Genomic DNA, 15824 nt, shown 5'->3' with positions numbered 1-15824 from the left:
TGCTACAGATCAGTTCAAACAAGCGATTCAAGTGAATAACTCACATAATAACAAATGTGGTTTTAATTATACAGATTAAAGAGCCATTACAAAAAGGGGGGAAATTGCTCCTACCACGTAGCTTCATAAAATGCAACTTAGGAAGTATGATACACAAAGCTGTTTCCAAAGCATGTAAGGTGGTCATAAAAAGTACGTAAATGAAGCTCAAAAGTCTTGAGTGCGATGTAATTGAAAATCACCGCTTTCTGCAAGAAGAAAAAACCCGCGGTTAATTTCCCCTAAACGACTTCATCAATACAGAACCGTTGCGCACGTACAACGTGAAACGTGGCTCTCGCGTCCGCGAGCTGACGGGGGAATGAAGCGCAGAGGCGGGACATACTGGTAACAATGATTTATTAATATAAGGAAACAAAGCCGGCACGAGGGCCAAAAACAGGCGTGTGGCGATTGCCAGAAGTGAAAACAACGGAAAACACCTAAGTCGCAGGGTCCACATCGAACCCGGCTCCAGCCACGTCCCCAATTAGCCCCTCCTGCCCCCACGGCTGGAGCCCTGATGTCAGGCGCGCCCCCAGTCGTGACACTGGCCGTGTGGTTGTAGGTCGATTGTTTGCCAGTGCGCTCCTCGGCGTCAAAAAGAGCTCTGAATCACCCTAAATTCACAGTAACCGTATAACACGCATATACAGAAGGCCGTATTGTACCTGAGATGATACGTTTCGCTGGAAATAATTACAAATGATGGATGGATGCCTGATAGGACCTTGAAGACACAGGAAGTGAAAGAGGTAATAAAAAGGAGCTAAAAAGAAAGGATCCCGCCCACTGAAACTGGATGAATGTCTTGGACGTCCGGATGTTGGACCGCCGTTAATGGACGTGGTGACGCCGAGAAACGCGGAGGTACGTGGTTCTTCTCGCCGGTGCTGGTCACTGGTTGGTTGAGTAGCCCAGCCGCCGGTGCAGTACCTCGAAAACCTCGGCCACGCAGAGGAGCACGGTGATGACGGTGAAGGTGTACATGGCGCTGAGGAAGACGGTCTTCTCGAAGTGCTCCGGCACCATGCACCTGGCGGCGGCGAGGGCCGGGCCCAGGGCGCCGGCGTCGCACGCGTACAGGGCCGGCACCCGGAACCCGAACAGGTGGCTCTGCAGCCAGAACGCGACGATCTCCAGGATGATGCGCAGCACCACCGAGATGATGTAGAACACGGTGTACACCGCCCGCTGGAGGATCTCCTCCTGGTCGATGTTCTTGCAGGCGGCGTACAGGTGGAAGGCGGCGCCGGGGACCAAGACGGTTACCAGCTGCAGCGCCCAGAATACCTGGAGGAGGAGGAGGAGGAGGAGGAACAGCCTGGGTGACGATGGTCGGGCAGAGCCGTGGAAATGTCACGTCGCGACGGGTGTGGTCACCTGAGGCGTTATGGGTCTGAACTGGTTGTAGCAGTAGAGGTTTAACTCCCTCCTGTCCGGGTCGCAGCTGAAATGCAGGGCCTCATTGCCATACACGGCGAACCCCAGGACGCCGAGGAAGAACATGCGCACGGAGCCGAAGAACAGCGTGTGGAACTGGCCTGTCACTGTCGGAGGCCTGAGCTGAGAAAAAAAGAGCGAGAAATTCATCACGGACCCTGAGGTCCGGGCCACGGAGGGTTACTTACATTTTACCAGGCGCCCTTATCCAGAGTGACTTACAGTCAGTAGTTACAGGGACAGTCCCCCCCTGGGGACACTCAGGGTTAAGTGTCTTGCTCAGGGACACAATGGTAGTAAGTGGGGTTTGAACCTGGGACTTCTGGCTACTACCCACCCGTTTATTATTTATAGACGGAATCTTGATTAAACATTATATTGTATAGAAATTATAACTAGTTTTTTGGGCCGTGGGCCTTGAAAAAGTATTAACCTTGGCACCATTTCTCCGCGACAATCAAACTTTTGCATGGTGATAAAAAAAAGGTTTTCTGTTCCATTTCACTGAGAGTCAGGGAGGACCTCACCACTGCCGTCCCAGTGTGACTGTAGGCCAACATGGCACCAGTCTGCTGGCACCGGCCAAAGGCCGCCTATAGCCCGACCCTGCGTGTCCTAACGGCCTCGGCTGTGGAAAGCCCTTGTCAAGGCATTTTTTTCTCTTTTATCAATTTACTCACTCGGCGCAAAAAGGAAACAGAAAAGGGGAAAAACAAAAGCGCGGGGGCATGTGGCCGGTCTGCAATGCCCCAGTCAGCGAAAAAGCATGTAAAACACAATGGGCCGAGGGGGGGACGGTGGACACGTGACAAACAGAACCAGGGCAGGCCTATAATAACCCTATACAGTTTTTAAAATAACATATACACATATACGTACAAAAAACAAGATAAAGTCATATAAATATTACATCTTGACATATTAACAAATAGAAACATGCTACTTTATGCCAAAATGCACCAATGCTTTAAAAAGTGACGTTTCTTAAGGACATTTTAAAACTTTTTATTCTGTAATCATACGCTATTTGGTTTTGTACCTTTATGAAATGCAGAGTTACGTTCTAACCCGCTCGGATCCTGCACATTATGTAGATTAATAACGGTGTAATTAATGGCGAATTAAAAGGAAGTCCACACACCAACCGCAGTCCAGGCGGAGTGTTGTTCATCCCCCCCTCGCACTCAGAAGTCGGATCGCTGCTCCTCCGCCTGGAACGTTTCTCCAGGCACGAACGGGTCGGGTCGCCCGCGGTGGCCCGGGCTGCGACTCCGCTGCGGGGCAGAACCACGTGGTCTGGTGGCGCTTCGTCACACGCAAATCGAACTGAAAAAAGAGCGTCTCTGATGACGCTGTCTGACGTGATAGATCTATAGATACATAGTTTATAAACAAGACAAAAATAAATTCATATTAAATAAAACTATTAAATACAAATTAATATGCATATATTAATATATATATATATTATTTTTTTTTGACAACTACCTAGGGACAAAGGCATTGTTAAAGCCATACAAAAAAGCTTCTTATTATCAAGAGTCTTCCTCTTGGTGTGAACTAAGAGCAAACGAAATAAAAATGTACAGAAACGTACCGGGACACCAAAATCAGAATGGCTAGTGGATCTGACCAATTTTCCACAAAGTGGCTGATGTAAATATAATTTTAAATTCCAGTCATGACAGGTACACAATTGTATGTTAAATGGTACAGACGACTATGGTACAAAAAAGAACCTGCGAGTACAGGTACAGAATGGCACTGTCCCAGTAAAACAGCATCTTTTAGATAATACTGTCAATTATCAAAGACACTTTTGTGACAGTAAAGTCCTCAGACTTCATCCTAAGCCTGCTGGGACATTGCATTTAGCAGTAGATGTCACTGAGGAAACATTTACATATCAAAGGGGGTCAAATGCCATTTACCTAACCCTGAGCTGAACCAGCATGGAGTCTCTGTTTCTTCAACTTCTCTGATTATGTATTTATCGGATTTCCTCCTCTCGCTCCAGACCAGCGTCTCCAAAGCACCGTGGTGCGCAGTGCACACGTTGCCATCAGACCGATGGGGACCAACGCTGGGTTTTTATTTTTCACTGAATGCTGTCTCACCGAGACGCATGAAATCGTTTCCACTCTTGTTCTGGGTCTTGTTCGTGCCGTATGTTTCATCCTAACAACATCTTCCCTTCACAAATCCCTCAATCCCCGGGCAAAAGGGATTTCAGAGGTCCTTTCATCAAACCCAACCTGGGCCATCTCCAGGGCAGGCTGTTCTAGGGATTTTAATTTGTCACCAAATGCTTGAGGTGATCAATGGATTTGCCTGAATTCACAGAAAATTCAAAAAATAAACTAAAATCAATATCTCCACTTGATTAGCAGATTTATTTGCATTATGTGACATCAGCATTTCAGCACATCAGAATGCAGTCCGTAAACGTTTTACGTAGATGGCAGTGATTTGTCGACGGTCCCTTGTTTGGTGGCGCCAACTCCACCTTTCCGATCTTTTTCCCGGTTTAAACGTCCAGTGCGGATCATCGGTCGTCAGATGCGCACAGAATCTCGAGGGCCACCCGTCTTTTTGGGGCCCCGGACCACCTGCGCTCATTATGTCACCAAGCGTCAACGTGTTTCATGCAAACAAAAGAAGAAGAAGAAGATGAAGAAGGCGATGAAGACGTTCTGACAAGTTATCAGCGTTGTATGTTCATGCAGACATTTACATTTACAGCGTTTACCAGGCGCCCTTATCCAGAGCGACTTACAGTCAGTAGTTACAGGGACAGTCCCCCCCTGGAGACACTCAGGGTTAAGTGTCCTGCTCGGGGACACGATGGTAGTAAGTGGGGTTTGAACCTGGGTCTTCTGGATCACAGGCGAGTGTGTTACCCGCTAGGCTACTACCACCCGTTTACAGCGCTCTCTGTCCGACATAAAGGGTTAATATGAGGTCAGTGTGCATGCTGGCCAGTAACAGGTCTGGCGTGTGTGAGTGTGTGTGTGTGTGTGTGTGAGTGAGCGTGTGTGAATGTGTGTGCGTGAGTGAGTGTGCGTGTGTGAATGTGTGTGTGTGCGTGTTTGAATGTGTGTGTCAGTGTGTGTGTGTGTGTGTGAATGTGTGCGCGTGAGTGAGTGTGCGTGTGTGAATGTGTGTGTCAGTGTGTGTGTGTGTGTGTGAGTGTGTGTGTGTGTGTGAATGTGTGCGCGTGAGTGAGTGTGCGTGTGTGAATGTGTGTGTCAGTGTGTGTGTGTGAGTGTGTGTGTGTGTGCGTGTTTGAATGTGTGTGTCAGTGTGTGTGTGTGTGTGTCAGTGTGTGTGTGTGTGTGCAACACGCTTTACTCTCGCCGCCTCCTGCTCCAGCCGCCAGTGAAGTTGCGCGTCTCCGCATTTCAGCACTTGCCGGGCGGACAGCGCCTCGCCAGCAGCTCCAGATTCCGATCCCGATCCTTCCTTCCTTCCTTTCTTCCTTTCTTTCTCTCTTTTTCTTTCTTTTAAACCATGGACGCCACGCCAGGCAACTCGTCCTTCCCAGAAGACCCGGCGGAGTTGGACAAGTTCGCGGACGAGCCGGAGCCGGACGGCGGCACGGACCTCGTCATGCGCTACGTGATCCTCTCCGCGTACGTGGTCATCATCACGGTGGGTCTGCTGGGCAACATCACGCTGGTGAAGATCTTCATCAGCAACAGCGCCATGCGCAGCGTGCCCAACATCTTCATCTCCAGCCTGGCCGCGGGGGACCTGCTGCTCCTGGTCACCTGCGTCCCCGTGGACGCCTTCAGGTACTTCTTCGAGGAGTGGATCTTCGGGACGGTGGCGTGCAAGCTGATCCCGGTCATCCAGCTGACGTCGGTCGGCGTGTCGGTCTTCACCCTCACCGCCCTGAGCGCCGACAGGTACAGAAATGCACGCAAACGAGAATGTGTGGTAACCCAGGTTCGAACCCCACTTACCACCATCGTGTCCCTGAGCAGGACACTTAACCCTGAGTGTCCCCAGGGGGGGACTGTCCCTGTAACTACTGACTGTAAGTCGCTCTGGATAAGGGCGTCTGGTAAATGCCGTAAATGTAAAATGTAAATTAGTTGTTGAATTAGGGAACTAGAAGATGTTGTAGGTTCATTACGTTTCCTGAACTTGTCTTCGTCCGTGGTGAAGAAATGGACCTCTGTGTGCTGAGGAGACCTTGTTAATTAATTTAAATGAGAGGGAATGTGAGTGAGATGGAGACGCGAATGAAAGTAAAAAAAAAAAAAAAAAAAGCTGGTTAAATAACACCAAGGAAGCAACATTGCAACATTGCAGAGAGGAGTGGACCAAACGGTCTAAATGGAGCTGTTAAAAGTGCGTAATGACCTTCACCCGTTAACATCCGGTGATGGCCAAAGTTCATTTGTGCCGGAAAGATTCCCGCGGTGCCCGGAGGTCGGGCGGATATGGATGGTTATTTTTTTGGGGCTGAGTTTATCCAGACGCCGAGGTTCTAGCCCTTTCCATAAGTCCCGCGGCTCTTGTCCGTGTTCGGCACGACTGGAAACGGCGTTGTGCTTTTTGAATTCTAATCGAGCTGCCGAGACGGATGCGGGGAAAGATTCCAGGTGGAAAGGCCATGAGAGAGGAGGGAGATGCTCGCGCTGACGCCGGCGTGTCTCCAGGAGTGGTGAAAATGGCCCATTTGTATGCCGGCCCGTGCATTGGCGCCGTAGGACTTTCGTCTTATTAGCGGCGGCCTGGCCCCTGGTCCGAAACGGAATGGAGTTGATTTCCGTGCCGCAGTGTGGGGGCATTGTGCTTGGCTGAGGGCGACGTCCTCCCGCTGCTTGGAATGTTAAGGGCCGCCTCCAGAGGCGGATTGTCATGGAGGAATATCTGCACGGGGACGATTGGCCGCTTTATTCCCACAAATGGGGTCGAATGTAGACCGCTTTCTCCGACACGATTCACCGGGCGCCCCCCTGCCCGCCTGCCCGCTGGCCCCGTCGGCCCTTCAGCCGTCATCACCCTCTTTACACATTAATGACGGCTGTCCGCGAGACAGGCCTTTCTGGGACACCTAGGACGTATTGTTCTCACATGGAGGGATGCATTTCTGTACACCGGCACTTCATAATACACGAGTCCTCCGCCCCCTTGCATAGACAGGGGGAGATCATGAAAAATCTATTGATTGAGGCCAGGGGTCGGCAACTCGTGGCTTTTTAATCCGTACACTGCGGCTTCTGCGGGCTTGGAAAATAGATAACAATCGAATTTTATTTTACTTTATGTCCGTAGTTTTTTTTTTTTTTTTTCGTACCTTTTGAAAGATGGAAAATTTCAATACATTTACAGCATTTGGCAGACGGCCGTATCCAGAGCGACTTACAACGTGCTTCCATGTCACCATGGATGAAGTGGTCAGTTCTGGTTCACTAGGACCCCCAACTATGAATACAATCTTTTTATTCACTCTGTTCTAGTTTCTATACAGAAGTCAGACGAGAAGAAGGTTACAAGTTCATCTAAATATTCTCTAAAGAGGAAGGTCTTGGATAATGTAATGTCCTTTATAGCCAAGAAATGCCTTTTGCTTTAACCCTCCAGTTTTCAATGTGTTTGGACACATTTCATTCAAAATGTCCCAGTTCCACAGCATATTTATTACTTAAAATATATATGACCTCAGACCAACTGCCTTACTTGGAATATGCACTTTGACGATGCATTTTTTTAAATAACTTTAACACACAGAGCTAATAGGAAATAAGAATCTACAACAAACCTATGTAAAATATGTGGACAGATAGACAGATTTGTTTGATACAGATGGACAGAACAGCAATGATCCAATTTGTGGCCAATTTGCTAGTTTGTGTCTGAAATGCCAGCGCTCATCAGAGCGAACATGTGGGCGTTATTCAATTACCGAAAAAAAATTACATAATATATTGAGTCAAGGACATCTGATTCAAGGAAATTGGGAGAAGGTGACGTCACTGGTGTTTGTGGATCGGTATCTGGCTCGGATTTAATGGGCAGTATTTTATTTATTTCAGATATAAAGCAATCGTGAACCCCATGGACATCCAGACCTCCAGTGCTGTGCTGTGGACTTGCCTGAAAGCTGTGTCCATATGGCTGGTCTCGGTCCTGCTGGCTGTGCCTGAAGCCATCTTTTCCCAGGTTGTCCACATCCAGGACAAGAACGTGACCTTCACCGCATGTGTACCCTACCCCCTCTCGAACGAGATGCATCCCAAAATCCACTCCGTGTTGATATTCCTGGTCTATTTCCTCATCCCTCTGGGAATCATCTCTGTCTACTATTATCACATCGCCAGGACGCTGATCAAGAGCGCCCATGACATGCCAGGGGAGATCAGCGAGCATTCAAAACGACAGGTGACGCCGGCTTCTTTCTTTTTCTTTTTTTTGTCATAAAATAACTCCGAGCTCCTTATAAATGTTAATGCCGACTACTTGAAACATGCCCCACGGAGTGTTCCGCTGAAATTTTGTACGATTTGCCCACAGCGGAGGCAAAAAAAAACGTGTCAAAATGTTGGAAGGATGTTCCACACAGACTGACAGGAAGCTACATTTTGCATGAGAGCCACTATAATTTGGTGGTAGTAGCCTAGTGGGTAAGACACTCACCTGTGAACCAGAAGACCCAGGTTCAAATCCCACTTACTACCATCGTGTCCCTGAGCAAGACACTTAACCCTGAGTGTCTCCAGGGGGAGACTGTCCCTGTAACTACTGATTGTAAGTCACTCTGGATAAGGGCGTCTGGTAAATGCTGTAAATGTAAATGTAAATAATTTGCTCGTAGAGTAGCCTCGTCCACAGTCTGCGATGCTGTTCATTGCTGGGTTACCATTCCGATGCGGTTACGGCCAAATGGGCCTTTTTTTCAGCAGTGACCCCACCAACATTATTTATACCAAATAATAACGTTGCGTTTAAGCAAGTGGTGAATTTTTCCTCATTCATTACTAAACAAGATCCATGAAGCAACTGCAGTTGCGTTACATCCATTAAAATGGATCTGTTGGGGTCTGAGGCGCTAGTGATTGGTCAGAGTGGAGGGCGGAGACTCGGTATTAAAAAGGATTAAAAGACGTGTCTTAAAAGCGTTCGCCAAACCGAGTTCAAGACGTTTTCAGTGGAGCGACATCTTTCCCGTGAATAGCAATGACTCCACTAGCGCGAGCGGGCACAGAACCGATGCATTGGCGCAAGTGGGGGTGAATAGGTGAAGGATGTCCGTAATGTGGCAAATGTTTCCAGGCCCCCCCCCCCTTAATGAGTGGAGAACGAGCAGCCAAAATGGTGGCTTGCGGGCTAGCTACAGGGTTCTTCCACTTCTGCTGTGAAAATGGAGTAAAACTAATGCAGAAATCAAACAGAAATAACTTCTTCCTCCTTTATCTAGGTTGTTGGCTTCAAAACAGTCTGGACAATTGCCGATATGAAGCTAACGGGTTGCGATTAGCAATCATTGCACATTAACCAACGTACGAAACAACGCTGTGAAATGTGGCAAAACTAATGCAGAAACAGAACAAGGACCCCGGCGATGGCCAGTTTGTGTTTAATTGTCATTAATTAACTAAGCAAAAACTATAATCTCCTTCTCATTTACATTTTACATTTACAGCATTTATCAGACAACCTTATCCAGAGCGACTTACAATCAGTAGTTACAGGGACAGTCCCCCCCTGGAGACACTCAGGGTTAAGTGTCTTGCTCAGGGACACAATGGTAGTAAGTGGGATTCAAACCCGGGTCTTCTGGTTCATAGGCGAGTGTGTTACCCACTAGGCTACTACCTTCTCAACCTCAACTAGCTTGTGGTTTAGTCCACTGTGCAACGTTACAGCTGCAGCTGGCTAAGATGTGCATGTTGGAGGAAGAACGACTGGTTGAATTACCACTTTACCAGAAAGCTTTTCAGCTCTCGGATGTTTCCGAGACATCGCCATTATGCATCAGGTCAAGAGTTGCTAGTGAAAATGGTCTGAATTCTTCTCAGGGTGACAACTCAGAGGCTGCAGTGTGTTCTACACAGGCATTTGGAGAAGGGACAAAACCGCCCTAGGCTGCTGTCTGCTGGTGTGACGGCAGAGTGCAGGCGGCACTCGGTTGCCGTGCTGCTGTTGCGAAGCTTGGAACTGTATGTTGCTCTTAGGCTTCAGTGCACAACCATCCGCCGGAGGAAAAAATGCGTATATACCTACATATTCTTGCTTGTGGAGGTTACTGCAGCGAGACGTATACTCTATAAATGTGACACTAAAAGACTAGTAACACTGGGTTAAGTGTGTTTTATAGGGGATTAATTTACGAGAGTGTAATTTTAAAATTAGCAGACGAATCCGTCAACCCAGGCCACCCAACTACTGGTTCAGTCCTTAGTAATCTCATGACTGGATTACTGTAACTCCCTTCTAGCTGGTCTACCACTATGTACCATCCGACCTCTACAACTAATACAAGATGCAGCAGCACGACTGATCTTCAACTTTCCCAAGTTCTCCCACACCGCCCCTCTGCTACGTTCCCTCCACTGGCTCCCAGTAGCTGCAGGCATCAGGTTCTAAATACTGATGCTGGCCTACAAAGCCAAACATGGAGTAGCACCATCCTACCTCACAGCCCTTATTACACCTCGCACTGCACCTCGTATACTCCGAGCCTCCAGTACTGCTCGCCTGGTCCCTCCATCTCTGAAGGTACGAGGAAGACGTTCATCTAGACTCTTCTCCGTCTTCCAGCTCAGTCACCGAGCACCTTCACACGGCAGCTCAAGACCTTCCTCTTTAGAGAAGATTTAGATGAACTTGTAACTTTCTTCTTGTCTGACTTCTGTATAGAAACTAGAACAGAGTGAATAAAAAGATTGTATTCATAGTTGGGGTCCTAGTGAACCAGAACTGATCTCTTCATCCATGGTGACATGGAAGCACGTTGTAAGTCGCTCTGGATAAGGGCGTCTGCCAAATGCTTTAAATGTAAATTGTAAATGTAAAATTATACTATTGCGTACACTGATGAGCCATAACATTAACACTGCCTGCCTGATGGGTATCAGATACCTCTGAAGGTCGGTCTGTGCTCTGTGATTCATGGATTTTTTTTCCACAGCACGGGGTCTCTGATCCTGAAGTGCCCCAACCCTTGGTTAATTAGACACTCGAGATTGTCAGCAGTGATTCAAGTGGCAGGATGGAGGCTCACAATGCCCTGGAGGGGAAGAGCTCATTCCTAGACCTGATGCCACCCGGTTAAGAGAATCTCCTGGACGTCTCATGCGGCGAACATGGCGCTGCTTTAATACCTGGGACATTTTCCCCGAGTCTTTTAAAAGCTTGGCTGCTGACTTTAAAGACGATTGGCCCTAGACTACCGTGGTGGCTGGTTTCGAACAGTCACTCGCACCTCATTGTCTCGGGGAGCAATTTGAGTTGTTATAGGCCTTGACACTGTTGTCCGATTTCTGCAACAACGACAACAGCCGGAGTGTGAAATGAATGCGAACAAGGTCAGCGTGCCAAAATGTGCATGAATAATATATTCGCGCATAGCACTGTAATTGAATATTAAATAATTTGTGTGATTTGTAGAAGCTTCTCGGGTGCCAGGGGCTAAATGGAGTGCAACAAAAATGGTATAGATGTTTAACAGGATAACATGTGTAAAACTGGGGAGAATAGAGTAAAAAACTCTCTCTCTCTCGCTACACACAAAAGCACTGCATTCAAACCACTCCAACTTGATGTTACCTGGCAGAAAGAGGCGTGGCACAATAGAGGTTAAAAGGATGAAAAGTTTCTAATTTATTAACACCAGTAAATTATTATTGTAGTTACATGTGAATATTGTAAAGTACCAATGTTACAGAGAAAAACCAAAATGAAAAGGAAGAGTAAAGGGAGAGATAGAGAGAGAAAAGCCACAAGAAAAATAGGTCAAATAGGAAAGACTCAGGTACTGATGGGAACATTTCCCTTAGCTCCCGATAGAAAAGAAAATGAAAAAGTCCCCGACCACAAGTGAACAATCCTTTATACACCTGACCTACAGGAAGCTGTCACAGACCAATCAGAACCTGTTGTTTCTGACGTCACGCCCCCGGTGTCTCCCGTCTGGGGAAGACAAAGAGAGCAGGCGGTCCCGGCGGCCGGCGCCTCGCACCTTTGGCTCGGGGGAGGGCCGCCAAATGCTGAAATGCCGTCCGACAAACACATGTAAAATGGAGGTGTCGAACCTCCTTGCAAAACAAAAGCGCAGAAACGCCACTATATTCTTAGTATTCTGATGAATGAGACATGATTTTGTTTATATGTATGCTGGAGCTTTGCTCTCAATGAGTGAGCTGGGACATTATCTTGCAATGGTTGCCATTAGCAACACAGAAGATACACTCTTTTGATCAGTGTTGAGATATATATAATCTCTCTCTCTCTCTCTCTCTCTCTCTCTCTCTCTTTGGTTACTGAATGATGAATTTATTGAAGTTGCTGAAGGCCCCGCTGAATAGCCACTGGGAATGGAAAGAAATAATTCCCTCTGTGATGCAGTGAAGAAGTCCTCAACAGTTTTAATGATTTCAATTATGACCCTTGTGATTAATGAGCTTTGATATGGTTAAGAACATTGTTAATAATGTTCTATCCACTTGCAAAAAGTTAGTTAATTAGAGTACATTTCAGAAGTCAATTAAGACAATTTGCATAAAATGGTTATCAAACAAGCATTCTTTTGATGATTTTACTCACACTGGTTAAATAACACCAAGGAAGCAACATTGCAGAGAGGAGTGGACCAAACGGTCTAAAGCTGTTAAAAGTGCGTAATGACCTTCACCCGTTAACATCCGGTGATGGCCAAAGTTCATTTGTGCCGGAAAGATTCCCGCGGTGCCCGGAGGTCGGGCGGATATGGATGGTTATTTTTTTGGGCTGAGTTTATCCAGACGCCGAGGTTCTAGCCCTTTCCATAAGTCCCGCGGCTCTTGTCAGTGTTCGGCACGACTGGAAACGGTGTTGTGCTTTTTGAATTCTAATCGAGCTGCCGAGACGGATGCGGGGAAAGATTCCAGGTCGAAAGGCCATAAGAGAGGAGGGAGATGCTCGCGCTGATGCTGGTGTGTCACTTGCAAAAAGTTAGTTAATTAGAGTACATTTCAGAAGTCAATTAAGACAATTTGCATAAAATGGTTATCAAACAAGCATTCTTTTGATGATTTTACGCAAATGTTTCAGTGCAAAGCTATTGGCGGTCATTTTAAGCCATTTCTCGCCACAAACGGAGGAAGATAAAAAAAAGGTACAAGCCCACATGAATTTACCTGCAAAGCAAAGCCTATTAAGTAGTAGTAATAATAACAATAATGATAACGGAACTTTCCCATGAGACCACTACGGCATGCCAACAGGGCCAATAACAGGTTCATTTTTACTTTACTTTACTTTACTTTACTTTACTTTACTTTACTTTACTTTACTTGGCAGACACTTTTATCCAAAGCGACTTACAAGAGGACAACACCTGCAAAAATAACAGTAAAAAAAAAAAAAATTGCTGCAAGAAAAAAACACTGTTTTTTACACCGCTTATGGGTAAAATGTTGGCGGCAGGTGGGGGAGGTAGAAAATGTTTACTTCTTCCTGGGGGGGGGGGCGTAACAGAAAATAATTGAGAAGCACTTTGTAATTGAGAAGAGTTTAGAAAAGATACCAAGTTACGAGTTGCTGACGGAGCTTCCCAGAATGCTCTGGGGCGATACTACACAAATTCAAATCACCTGATGGTGAAGTGGCCTGTGTACTCATTTGTGGAGGATAATTATTTGTTGGAGGTTATTAATTGTTGCTAGCATCTGCTATTATAAATAAAATAATAGCAAATCTGATATTGCAGAGATGTGACAAAACTAGGGATGTACTGATACTGATACAGATACTTTATACATAAGATAAATGTGATTGGAAAATATAACAAAAAGTGTGTGTTTTGCAGCGCCATGAGAATTTCAGGGCGGGGCAGGGTTGGTGCTTGCCTAAGGCACCAAAGAGGCTGGAGCTATCTCGTTCTTTGAGTAACAATGATGTGTGAGGAGCAGTATTTCTACTGGCACATTAACCTTCAGTTGGAACGTGGTACAGAAATAGAAGAGTGAAAATATCGAAATCAGTGTGCTGGTATTGATCCAATACTGATGCCAATTTGGTGCTTTGCTCAGTGGCACCTCAGTGGCACCTTGGCGGATCGGGATTCGAATCGGCAACCTTCTGATTACGGGGCCGATTCCTTAACCGCTAGGTCACCACTGCCCCACCAGGGGCACCACTAGTGCAATGAATTTAGTAGTTAACTATGTTTAGTACTTTAACTAAGTTAAACTATGTTAAACACATGTATGCAGTTTCGGTAAATACATTTTAATTGCGTTAACTCAATAGGTTGAGTTTAATTAACTGTTGCTATGTTATAAGAACTTAAATGTTTAAGTATTTACAACTAAATTCGATTTGTTTACTTGATTTATTACTTAAAGTTGACTTTACTCAAAACTTGGAGTGAGATAAGTTGCCTTGTTCTTCTTAGTTAGCAGAACAGGTTTTTTACGGTGCAGTTGTATTCGGTCTCCTAGACAGTTTCTGCACTGTCCTGAGTAGCTGTGGCATGATGACTGTAAATGGACTGCATGCTCCAGCGAACCTGACTGATGCTCATTTCTCGTTTATATTCCTAAGATGGAGACACGGAAGCGGCTCGCCAAGATAGTCCTGGTCTTCGTGGGCCTTTTCGCGCTGTGCTGGTTCCCCAACCACGTGCTCTACATGTACCGCTCCTTCAACTACCGCCACATCGACTCGTCCCTGTCCCACTTCATCATCACGCTGCTGGCCCGCGTGCTGAGCTTCTCCAGCTCTTGCGTCAACCCCTTCGCTCTGTACATGTTGAGCGAGAGCTTCCGAAGACACTTCAACAGCCAGCTGCGGTGCCAGAGGAAGCCGTACCACGAGCGCAACGCTAGCTTCCTCCAGAGCACCTCCGCCGTCCGCATGACCTCCATCAAGAAGAACCCCCCCGCAGCCAACGGTCACGGCACCAGGCAGGAGGTGTCTCTCTAGGCTGGGGACACTGATGCACAATCCGTCCTGACATTGCATTTGGTGCCAAGCTTCGGCTGGTGACTTCAGAAGGTCATGCACATTTCGCCCAAACTGACTTGAAGACAACTTCAGACCCCAAAAGACATCTTGTTGGGACTGACTATCCTCGATTGACATCTGAAAGCCTCAATAACCAAATTGTTGCAGGTGTTTGGAAAAATAAATCTGATATAAAAGTGCATATAAAGAAAGTCACAAAATTGGCAATTGGCGAAATCGCACGCCGTGAACTGAATACAAACTAGGATACTCGAAACGCAAACCATGGTGGCAAGAACGCATCCGGATAAATACCTCAGATTATGAATTGTTCTACATTGTCTGCTAGTAATATTAAATAGAACTGTACAGGACACCAAATTCATACACCAAACAGTGGAAATGATTTTTTAAAATTTCTTAAAGTTTCTACGTAATTAATATGAAAAAAAAAAATTTTTCTGTTCATGTTCACGTATGTTCATGTATGACCACAAAGGTGAACATCTTGCTGGTTCGCTAGTTGTAGCTCCTCCAGCTCCTGCGGGGAAAATAATATGGCTACGCTTTTCTCCCTGCATGTTTGAACACTTCCCTCCATCCTTTTTCGAATCCCGGATGTGTGAAAAGGGTCTGTTGCACTTCCTTGATTAAATATCTACTCAATGATCCATAAGTGACCCGCCCATTTAAAAAGGAAGACGCCGTGCGCCAAGCGGCTCTAATGAACTGCCTCAGAGCAATCTTCACGGCTAAACAAAGCGCGCTTCGGTGTTACCCACCTGTCAGCCATTATACGTTCGCTCCACCTTTATCAATCCCACAAGCAACCTGGGCTTCTGATGCACAGGCGGGTATTTGCATATCCAATCTGATGTCTCCATTCTCCATCTTCCATCCCTTCATCTGTCTCATCATGGAAGACCGAGCTGCTGAATATCGTAAGTGCTTAAACAGCCAGAGTGTCAGACTGACATGCTGATTATTGTGGCTTGCAGTTGCCCCGTAGGTCATCAGATGAGTTTGGTTTTTCACAGATGCAATTTGGAGCATCAAATAGAATAAAAAAAAACAACCTCTAGCAGTATTATTACTTACCTTAGTTTACCATTTACTCCCTACTTAATACAATTGAATTCATTGAGCTTGTAAAGCAGTGTGCGAGTGTGTGTTCTTGGGAATCC

The 15824-nt window shown here is 46.4% G+C and overlaps 2 protein-coding genes across 2 annotated transcripts; one reads left to right on the top strand and one right to left on the bottom strand.

Moving 5' to 3' along the window:
• Positions 1-610: 610 nt before the first annotated feature.
• On the bottom strand, positions 611-2756 carry LOC114763732 (gap junction epsilon-1 protein-like). The gene is made up of 3 exons (XM_028953484.1): positions 2624-2756; positions 1423-1605; positions 611-1332 (listed from the first exon to the last, which is right to left on the bottom strand). Exons 1-3 carry the CDS (start codon positions 2651-2653, stop codon positions 937-939), a joined length of 609 nt encoding a protein of 202 aa, XP_028809317.1. The 5' UTR covers positions 2654-2756; the 3' UTR covers positions 611-936.
• A 2147-nt stretch (positions 2757-4903) lies between these two features.
• On the top strand, positions 4904-15033 carry nmbr (neuromedin B receptor). The gene is made up of 3 exons (XM_028953293.1): positions 4904-5390; positions 7530-7875; positions 14239-15033. Exons 1-3 carry the CDS (start codon positions 4993-4995, stop codon positions 14617-14619), a joined length of 1125 nt encoding a protein of 374 aa, XP_028809126.1. The 5' UTR covers positions 4904-4992; the 3' UTR covers positions 14620-15033.
• The last annotated feature ends 791 nt before the right edge of the window (positions 15034-15824 follow it).

Source organism: Denticeps clupeoides, chromosome 14 (genome assembly GCF_900700375.1).
Source record: "Denticeps clupeoides chromosome 14, fDenClu1.1, whole genome shotgun sequence".
In the NCBI taxonomy this organism is placed as follows: Eukaryota; Metazoa; Chordata; class Actinopteri; order Clupeiformes; family Denticipitidae; genus Denticeps; species Denticeps clupeoides.
Note: the sequence above shows the minus strand (reverse complement) of the source record. Positions and strands in the feature narration are given on the sequence as shown.